This window comes from Populus euphratica, unplaced genomic scaffold, assembly GCF_000495115.2.
Source record: "Populus euphratica unplaced genomic scaffold, PopEup_1.0 scaffold18.1, whole genome shotgun sequence".
Taxonomy (NCBI): Eukaryota; Viridiplantae; Streptophyta; class Magnoliopsida; order Malpighiales; family Salicaceae; genus Populus; species Populus euphratica.
Window position 1 is genome coordinate 607,001 of NW_011499881.1, and position 10,270 is coordinate 617,270.

Sequence of the window (10,270 nt, forward strand, 5' to 3'; positions counted from 1 at the left end):
TTATTTCATGATATAATAGGAGTAATTAATTCTATAATAGTTAAATTTAAAATCATCAATATTAATATATATTTTTAAAAATTATTTTATAACTTCAATTTCAAAAGCTTTTTTAACCAAACATATTAAACTATTTTTTTTTCAACTTCAATTTCAATCACGGTTTTAACCAAACATCTATTTTTTCAAACTAATTTCAACTAAAAGTACTTTTTATAAAATAATTTTTTTCAAACCACAACCACAACATTTACAACAACACTAAATACACTCTAAATGTGTCCATATCCACCACCTAAGCCAAAGGCTAGGCATGAATACGTTCAAAGAGTTTAACTTTCTACAAAGAAGTTAGTGTTTCTTGCAAGGAAAATAAATTCACACAGTGACGAACAAACCAAAAAAAAAAAAAACAAATTTATAGTATGAATTTTCAATGATATTTATTAATTTTAACATATTTTCAAGTAAAAAAATAAAAATTTTCAAAAAGTTAATCAGATTGTGATTTTCATTAATTTTAACATAACTTCAAATTTGTTTGAAATGAATCTTGTTTCTTTTCTTTGTTTTTTTGTTTGTTTGATGAATCTCGTTTCATCATCATGTGCACATCCGAGATTATTCAAGAATTACTACCAAATTACGATGTCCAAGTTAAATTAAAAAAATTCGGAATCAAAGTTAGGGCCCAAGTCAAGTCAATACTTGCAATAGAAAAAAATGTTTCTTGCATCCAAAACTTATTGCGCAAGCCAAGAGTCGCTATAAGAAGACTTTGGCACAGCAGGAGACTTGCATACTGATCTCATTGGAACGATGACAGATGTGAAGCTGCATGGTTTCTGGGCTAGCCCTTTTAGTTGCAGAGTTATATGGGCTCTGAAACTAAAGGGCGTGGAGTTTGAGTATATTGAAGAAGACCTCACGAATAAAAGTGAACTGCTATTGAAGTATAACCCAGTTTACAAGCTTATCCCTGTACTCGTCCATGGTGGCAAGCCAATTGCGGAGTCTCTTGTTATCCTTGAATACATCGAGGAAACATGGCCGGAGAATCCATTGCTACCGACAGATCCTTACGAGAGAGCCATGGCTCGGTTTTGGATTCAATATGGAGCTACCAAGGTAACGAGATCCATCTTCTTGTATATATTTTGTAACTGTTCATGAGGCCTACAATGTTTAATTTGATCTGGTAGCAGTCCTGGGAAAAAACAATTGATTCCATTCATTGAAGTTCCTCTGATTAAAGAAAACATTCCCGACAATGATAAGCTGCTACTCCATATGAAAGGTGTCAGGGAGAAAAAGATGAACAAGTAGCCTATATTATGCTTGTGGATGCGAAATATTCAATGTATGTCTCACCTTTTCGTTTCCATAATTCCATGGATGGTTTTTCTCTTGTAGCTGAGGTTGTTTTTCTACTGGAACACTCCATAATGGTTGATGCAGAGCTACTGCATTAAATTCCGGATTGGTGTATAAACACTGTTGTATTTCATTTATATTCCTTTCCATTTACTTTTTTTTCCTTAATCAATTTTATTAGAACAGCTCGGCAAGTCAACCTAATCATTCATCATCGATCATGAACTAACCACATCAGCAGAAACCAATTTTTTTTTTAAAGCCCAGAACTCGTTTTTATTTTATAAAAAATAATTAAAGCTTGTTTGATATTATAGTAATAATTAATTTTTAAGATATATTTTTATATCTTTTAAAATTTATTTTTGAAATTAAAAGGCTGAAAAAAATTTAATTTAAAATATTTTTTATACTATTAACAATAACAACAATAATAAAGATATAAAAGTATAATAATAATAATTTTTTAAAATAGTTTTTATTTGAAAATAATTTTTTAAAAATATTTTTGATATTAGTATATTAAAATAATATGAAAATAGTTAAAATTATTAATTTAAAATAAAAAATAAAAAAATTATTTTTTTTTAAACTTTTAAAATACAAACTTTTAAAAACAAAAACCTTAGCAAAACAAAAGATCTCACAGACGTCATTTTAAACGCAGTGGCATGTAATATTGTTTAGCAAAACAAAAGATCTCACAGACGTCATTTTAAACGCAGTGGCATGTAATATTGTTTAGCAAAACAAAAGATCTCACAGACGTCATTTTAAACGCAGCGGCATGTAATATTGTCCCACGCACCCAACCCCCAAAGTATAAACTCGTAACGTCAAACACCCCTCCCCCCCCCCAAAAAAAAAAAAAAAAAAACAGGGAGGAAACAAAGGAGGTCTGCTGGACCTGCAGCAGTGCTGCACCCGCAATGTTATTTGCGCACGCAACAAACAGCAGTCTTCCCCTCTCTCTCACTCCATCAAATCGGACCCCTTTTTTTGTGGTCCGTACACAAAAAGAGTCTAGGGTTTCCTCGTTCCTGACAATAAATTAAATTTCTAAATCCGGATTCACTCACCATTAAACTCTTGGAATTACATATTTCATTTAATTTATTTATTTTTGATCTGGATTCAATTTTCAGTTTCTTTCTTTTTTATGGTGATTGGTGAGAGCTACTCTTTGATGAGAAAAGAAAACAAATTGTGGACAATTTGTTAAATCGGATGAGCATTGGGGATTTCATTTTCTGAGGGGTAAATGGCGTCGGCTCGGGTGTTGCCGAGCTCACGGAAACTGGAGCATCTCGAAGCAGGAAAGCGACGGGTATGTTGAATTCTTTGATTGGTTGATTTCATGCAATTGATTAAGTTTATTTTGATATCGTGAATTTTCTTTTGCAAAATGTGCAGGAAGAAACATGCATGTAGCTATTTGGGCCACTGATTTGAGATTGTAATTAGATAACTGAGGCGTATTTTTTTTGGGAATTGAGTATTTTGTGGTTGTGATGAAATAAAATTATTTGTTCTCGTTACCTCTGTGCTCGTGATCCGAGTTAAACATGTTGCTGCGATTGCCTTTTTTTTGTGTGGCGGTAGGGGAGTCGATGTGTTTAATTTTTGTGAATATGAGATTATTGGATTAGAGAAAGAACGTAGAATTATATACTGGTTTTATTGTTTTTGAGGATTTTGTTATGATTTTAAGCATACCTGGTCTGGTTGGCGAGCCAGAAATAAAATGCAATTCTTTAAAGATGAAAAATTTGTATAACTCCATGATTAGTGCTTATTATACACAAACAAGTGGAAGCAGTCAGGAAAGACTAGAAACCAATTTTGTGATGATGATTTGGAGCTGAATGAGTTGGAATTAACTTTAAGCCAATGAAAGACATGATTCTCTTCATGCAACTCTTCTTCAGATGATTCTTGTGGTCCACTAGAATTCTTAGTGGTCAATCCTTTGGGGTAACATTCAATTGGGTTGCTTTTTAATGCTTTTGGTGTTGTGCCTTTTCATCTAAAAAGCACTTTTCCAAATACCTCCATTGCAATACAAAAAAACACACATTGTGCACATCCAATCTCTTTTTGAGACTCTGCTTTGGTGAGGGGTCTTTGATGGCCCTCTCAGGTTTAGAAGCAGAAGTTGTTTATTGCCCGTCACATGTTTCTATGTTTGCATTTATTTAGAGGTGCTTAGACTACATATTTGGCACTTAAGTAACATGCCCCTCATTTGATTAGCCTCCTACTTCTCAACCCCTTCCATTTTAGTGCTGTTGCTTTGTTTGTCATCTGATTAAAACATAAATTTTAACTTGTAAGAGGTTTTCCCTTTGTCTACGTGCTCTTTTGCAGTTGGAGGAGTTCCGAAAGAAAAAGGCAGCAGAGCGAGTCAAGAAAGTTGCATCCACCAGCCAACCTCATGCTTTGGATGTGAGCCTAGATCAGAAGCAATCATTAGAGACCGAACACATACAGCTAACAGATTCAGATGGAGTTGGCATGTCTGATGGACCTGGCAGAAATGTCGAACCCAATGGTGTATCTATGAACAATGGCAACCCAATTGATATTACAGAGAGAGTTGAAAAAAGTTCTTCACAAAATGCAGATCCTAATATTCCTTCTTTGAGTGAATATAGTACATTTTTCTCAGGTATAACACAGAAACACACAAATAATTATGATTCTAACAGGCATGATGCTTCAGGATTTGCTGGATCACCCAATGTTAAGTATGACCAAGAGACAGAAAAAATGAACAATGACTCTGGATTATATTCAAGGAGCAAACAGGGAACTGACCATTATATTGCCCGTAGTTTTCATGGCATAACTAGTGAATCTAGCCTTTATGGAAGGGAATTGTTCCAATCAAAAGTAGATGACACCTCTTTAAAGGATTCCGCGGTTATAAATGATAGTTCTCGTTTTCCTACTTCACTTCCAAGTTCTGCCAGCTTCGAACAGCAAGCCTTTAAGCCCATTGATAGTAGCACCCTTGCCAGTGCTGGTATGTCTCTTTCCTATTTTTGGATTGCATATTTTTTCCTGGACTTCCATGTCTGCTTGTTTGTATAAACAGCACATTATGATGTTTAACTTTATCAAATATTTTATTTTATGGGGAAAACTAAGTAAATTGTCACTTTCTGGTGTTTTACTGTGAACCCTCCTCTACCAAATACCAACCCGAGAGATTCTAATTCTGAAGTTGAGCAAGACACATGTTTCAATTATCCCAAAGAATTCTGATCTTGAAGAAAGAAATTTTAGCTTCACTAGTAATTTGCGTTATGTGCATGATACAGCTTTGCAGACATCTGAATCCACAGGTTTCAAATCAGATGCCAAGATCTCCTCGAATCATGTGCCTCAATATTCAGTCACATCTGAAAGCAATAAGAGGAGATCTCGTCCATCTTTCCTTGACTCTCTTAACGTGTCTAGATCGTCTTCTCAGAGTTCTTTCCGACATTCTGAACCAGAGAAGTCATTTATAATCAATACTTCAAAATCCAATGGCATTGATGCTCTAGGATCATCTGCTTTCCAGAAGCTGCCAGTGGAGACTGAAACTGCCAGGAATTTTTCAGAGTTGATGCCTTCAAGTATGCCTAGTTCATTTGATCATGCAACACCATTTTCAGTTTCGCCCGTTAATGGGGTCACTAATGCTAATGAGAACAGTATGGAGAGAAATCACGAGTTTTATTTGCCCAAGCAAAATGAAGATTTTTCTGCTCTGGAACAGGTATCCCTATTTTGTTTTATTTAATTTTCAGTGTATACTTCTTTCTTGGCTATTCTCTTTTTGGCTTTGACTTGGAAGTTTCTGAATTTAGCTTCTGGAAGTGCAATCTTTTGAATATTATAAAATCAAGTATCTAAGTTTCAAAACTTATTAAATATATGTTTGTCAATGACTTGGTGGTATCATGATGCACAAATAAGAAGTTCCCTAGACTATGTTTTGGGTCCTTTGAAATGCTATCCAAATAGAATGTGCGGAAAACATCCTATCCAAATGGAATGTGTGGAAAACATCACATTAAACAGCCCCTGCTTTGACAGGAGTGGTGGGAACAATAATACTAAACTTGATTGGAAGGAAGATTACATGTAGGAATTGCAGTCAAGGTACATTCCATGATGCAAATGAACCTTTTGCTTCAACATGTTTTTTGGTTGTTATAACTTGTTTTCCAGTGAACCATGAGTATACTATCAGATTTTGTTTCATCATGTTTTGCTGGTTATTATAACTTTTTGTTGTCACTTCTCTGAGATTATTGCCATGGATTCATTCCATTACAGTTGCAGTCTTTTTTCTGTTGGTCTTGTTATTGCAGCATATTGAAGACTTGACGCAAGAAAAATTCTCTTTGCAACGAGCTCTTGAAGCTTCACGTGCTTTAGCAGAGTCCTTGGCTGCTGAAAATTCATCATTGACAGATAGCTATAACCAACAGGTAGGCACTCAAAATCTGTTTCTGCTGTTCCTGCATTCTCATTCTTTTTAATGGTTAAAAGAGGATAAATATCTGTCGACCTTTTTGTTATTGCTGTAGTTCCTATCATACATTATTTAACATCTTATGTAGAAGAAAAATATGCCAAGTTGAATTTTTTTTAAGGATGGGATAATTTTTTCTTTGGATAGCTTCCGTGAAATAATGAAGGAAATCTAACAAAAGTCTTTTCTTTATTTTTGTTTTCCATTTGGCTAGTTAGGTTAATTATAAAATTTCAATTTTGAGTGAAACAGAGTTTTAACAATTGAGAAATATTATCGGGCTCTCTTAGGGATGTTGGGTTTATGCCTTTCTCATCTTTTGTATGTGTTTACAACGGTGTTTCTGTAAAGTTCTTATTATATTCTTTACTAGAAATTTCAATGTTTAACTTTGAGACTTGAACTTTACCGTTACAATGAGAATTTGAGATTGGAATTTTCATTGCTAAACCAAATATATCTCGGAATTTTTCATTGCTAAACCAAATATATCTCTTGATGTTTCGTATATATTTCAATTCCGAGTACAATATTTGTGGAACTTGAGATTGGAACCGTTATTGATAAACCAAACATCTCTATATGTTCTTTATACATTTCAAATCTGAATAGAGGATTTGGCTAGCTCTTTGTATGGATTTTGTTGTAAAGAATACACCACTTGACATGCACTTTAATGCAACATGTATTTTTGCATATAATTTTTCAGTTCCCTTGGATGCAAGTGGAAAAATATTTCCAGAAAGCTTAAAGTAGTTCATCATGAGTGCATAAATTGTGTTGTCAGGTTACACTATGTTTTGCTCATACCACAACATCAAAGCTGCTTGGTTGCTAGCTAGTTGGTTTGTGTGGACGTTGAAATTGGCATCCAGTTCCAGAATGTTATAGCAATTGCAGTGTTGTGGTTTCTATAATATGCCAGTGGCTGTTTGATTACGCCTGACACTTCTTTTGGTTTATTAATTTAATTTGTTATTACTTTCATTGGATTTTTCACTAGAGAGGTGTTGTCAACCAACTGAAATCTGATATGGAGCTGTTGTTTCTATAATATGCCAGTGGCTGTTTGATTATGCCTGACACTTCTTTTGGTTTATTAATTTAATTTGTTAATACTTTCATTGGATTTTTCACTAGAGAGGTGTTGTCAACCAACTGAAATCTGATATGGAGCAGTTACAGGAAGAAATCAAGGCCCATTTGGTTAGAAGTGATTCTCCCTTGCTTATAGCTAGTTATGCTAATATCCATCTTGGTATCTGTGGTCGTTTACATTTGTGTTGTTTTTATGCCCATTGATGTTATCAGGTGGAACTTGAGTCTGCCAAAATTGCATGCGCAAATGCACAGCTTGAGTGCAATGCTGCTGATGAACGAGCTAAGCTACTGGCTTCTGAGGTTATTGGTTTGGAAGAGAAGGTATTAAATTTTCTTTTTATTCTTGGCTCTTCTTCATTTTGCTCTCGTCTTTCAAGATGATAGTTCCAATCTTCCCTCACCTTTTCATTCTTGGTGAACAATATGTGATTGAAATGGAATATATTAATGAAGGAATGCAACTCAAGTTTCATTCGGACAGGATAGATGATAACATTGTTTCAATTGCATTTGACCCATTGTTTTTTGTCTTATGTGCATCTTTTTCATGGCTCACTCATAATTTTGTAACATTAGTTTCTGTCTACCAAGTAAATATCTCTCTATCAAAAATTGTTCTTTACTGAGGCACGGAAATTAAATTTTTGTGAAGTTAAACATTGAAATGCTTTATTAAATTGATGGAATGATAACACAATGTTCTAATCTTACTAAAACTGCACTACATTTGGGTGCTTTGAGTTTTTAATTTTCCAAATATGAAAAAGAATCTCTGCAATATATCAGTCAGTTAATGGTGTGGTTCCTTTTGATACCAATAACATGCAAATATAATATAGTGACTACACTATTGGCCTTGGCTACTTCTCTCTTTCCCTGAAGTTTGTTCTCTAACTTGCTTGTGTAGGCACTCAGACTAAGATCTAGCGAGCTAAAGCTGGAGAGGCAATTGGAGAGCTCACAGACTGAGATAACTTCTTACAAGTATGCTTTATCCTTTCTTGACTGAAGATGAAGGATTTGAGATGCACATCTTCAGTTTACTTGATCTTCTGGTAGTGTTTTTTGTGCGCATCTTTATGTTGGTGGACTTTTAATTGGGTTTGTAATGAAAAATGATATAAAGGAAAATTTTGTGCAACCAGCAAGATTTTGTTTTATATGAATTCTGGAACACTTATCCATGTAATTGGAGCTTAGCTATGTTGGGAGATAGCAGTAACCATTTTTTGGGAGATATGGATTCTGTGGTGCAAGCAAATCAACCACATTTCCATGATTGAATGAAATATGCATGCCTAAAAAAGGAAGGCTTTATCTTCAGTTCCAAAGGGACAAAATGGCAGCAGTTAGCCAAAAGTTTTCCCTTTAGGGTAGGGATTCTTGTTTTTTATATATTAATGATGTACATACCTCCGTTGAAAGAGAACCAAGGACAGGCATCAAGCAGACTAGGATGCCACACCTCCCACTCTCTTGAACTTGGATCCTGAAATAGATACTTAATTATCAAGATCATGAGCATCTGTTTTTTGATGTATATGTTGGCTAGAGGAGTGAAAATAGTTGTCGTTAGGGGTAGCTTGTTTGCAAAGCCTGTATGGTTTCTTATCTAGGTGCCATGTCTCTTTCTCTTTCATTTTCTTTTAAATCTAAGTTTTGTATAGTTGACCTAAATTTTCTTCCTCCCAAATAAATTTTACAGTCTTTTATATTGATACTTAGCAAAAGAGAAATTGAAACTCCTGTTTAGCTTGTTCCAGTATATTTCCCCTCTCCTTTTATTGGACAAAAAATTGCATTAATCCTATATCATCCTTTCCTGTTGCTTTTGTTTTTCATATGTTTTCTGAAATTAAAGAAGATTTGACAGTTGTTTTTTCAAATTGAATCCTGCAGAAAGAAAATGTCCAGCCTGGAGAAGGATCGTCAGGATCTGCAGTCGACAATTGATGCTCTCCAAGAAGGTAGCATCACCTTATTTTTGGTTCACTTTGGAAATTCTTATTGCTATATATATATGTTGACCATGCTAAAATGAGGTTTAAAAAGAGTGAGAAGTTAGAAAAGGGTGGGATGATGAACTGGATGGACTAATGCAAAAGAAATATTTGGTCTAATTCAAAACTGAAAAAAAATATGCCTTGCAACTTCATACCCAATAGGGATGAGAAGTGTATCAGATGGAAGAGACACCTCAAATAGATTTTTTTTCACCTTGTTTGGCTGAAAAGGGATAGGAATCACTGAGAAGACATTTCTCCTCTACCGTTTTGTATAGTATACTTGTGTTATAAAATTTAGAGAACTTGTTTTGTCTATAAAATTAAATTGAATCAGGAATGATGTTAAAAGAGGGACATTGTGCTGTAGATCCTCCTATATTTGCATGCACAAAGGGAACTGACACACAAACACACACACTCACACTCACACACAGTTCATCTTATAGTTCTCTAAAAACTTGTGACCCAAAACCTGTCTTAGCATACAGTGTGCCTGCATGTGTGTGCTTGTGCCTTGCTATGAGAAGGAAAACCAAGAAACTTACTTAAACTTCCTCAAACTATTTTGAAAGGACCTTTTTATTATTAATATGAAGTACAGCTATTCTATTCTTCTGTTGTCACTGTTTTCTTTGTAATCTAGACGTACAGTTATTCTGTTCTTCAGTTGTCATTGCTTTCTTTGAAATCTTAGATGATAACCATTCAAACTAGAGACAGGTTAATGAAAGATTTGATAATAACCATATTTTTTTTTCATGATATTTTATGATGCCATTGAATGCATATTTGCTGCATGGGATTCTGTAATCATCTCCATGTTGATTATGAAGAGACAGCATTTCTTAAAACTGGTATAGCTAATTAGTACTTTGTTCATCTTAGGAGGCCTTTTCAATTTCAAGAGCTCAGATAACTTTAATAACGAATATGATCTGCATAATTATTTTGCATGATTTCGGAGTATACTTCTTATGTTTTCTTTTTTAGTGCTACGTTTCAGATCAATTGATAAGTGGTATGGTGACTTTTTTTACAGTTCTGTCAGACAAGTCTTCCATCTAATAAGATTTATTTTTGGGTGAAAAAAATGAAATTATCAATTATCTCACATGTATTGCATATTCTTTTAATGTTTTCACCCAACTCATCATAATTTTTATGTCACAGAGAAGAAACTATTGCAATCCAAGCTTCATAAAGCTTCTGTAATCGAAAAGTCAGCTTGTGTTAGCAGGAAGGCAGAGAAAAAAAATGAAGC

General features: G+C 34.2%; 3 protein-coding genes across 4 annotated transcripts in view; all 3 read left to right on the forward strand.

Moving 5' to 3' along the window:
- Positions 1–1,551, forward strand: part of LOC105129377 (glutathione transferase GST 23-like) — an 18,720-nt gene extending 17,169 nt beyond the window's left edge. The window contains exon 3 of the mRNA XM_011031401.1: positions 1,332–1,551. The gene's annotated coding sequence lies outside the window, so the exon portion shown is untranslated. The remainder of the gene's footprint in view (positions 1–1,331) is intronic.
- The window catches only part of LOC105129375 (glutathione transferase GST 23-like), a 12,097-nt gene extending 10,546 nt beyond the window's left edge, over positions 1–1,551 (forward strand). The window contains exon 3 of the mRNA XM_011031399.1: positions 1,241–1,551. Coding sequence (XP_011029701.1) covers positions 1,241–1,326 — 86 coding nt within the window. The 3' untranslated portion in view covers positions 1,327–1,551. The remainder of the gene's footprint in view (positions 1–1,240) is intronic.
- A 575-nt stretch (positions 1,552–2,126) lies between these two features.
- LOC105129379 (uncharacterized) overlaps positions 2,127–10,270 on the forward strand; it is an 11,810-nt gene continuing 3,666 nt past the window's right edge. The window contains exons 1-9 of one of the 2 annotated variants that reach the window (XM_011031406.1): positions 2,127–2,701; positions 3,742–4,399; positions 4,698–5,140; positions 5,739–5,858; positions 7,043–7,108; positions 7,214–7,324; positions 7,911–7,987; positions 8,903–8,970; positions 10,180–10,246. In XM_011031406.1, the coding sequence (XP_011029708.1) occupies positions 2,636–2,701; positions 3,742–4,399; positions 4,698–5,140; positions 5,739–5,858; positions 7,043–7,108; positions 7,214–7,324; positions 7,911–7,987; positions 8,903–8,970; positions 10,180–10,246 (1,676 nt within the window). In that variant the 5' untranslated portion in view covers positions 2,127–2,635. The remainder of the gene's footprint in view (positions 2,702–3,741; positions 4,400–4,697; positions 5,141–5,738; positions 5,859–7,042; positions 7,109–7,213; positions 7,325–7,910; positions 7,988–8,902; positions 8,971–10,179; positions 10,247–10,270) is intronic. The other variant, XM_011031405.1, reaches the window with a different exon arrangement.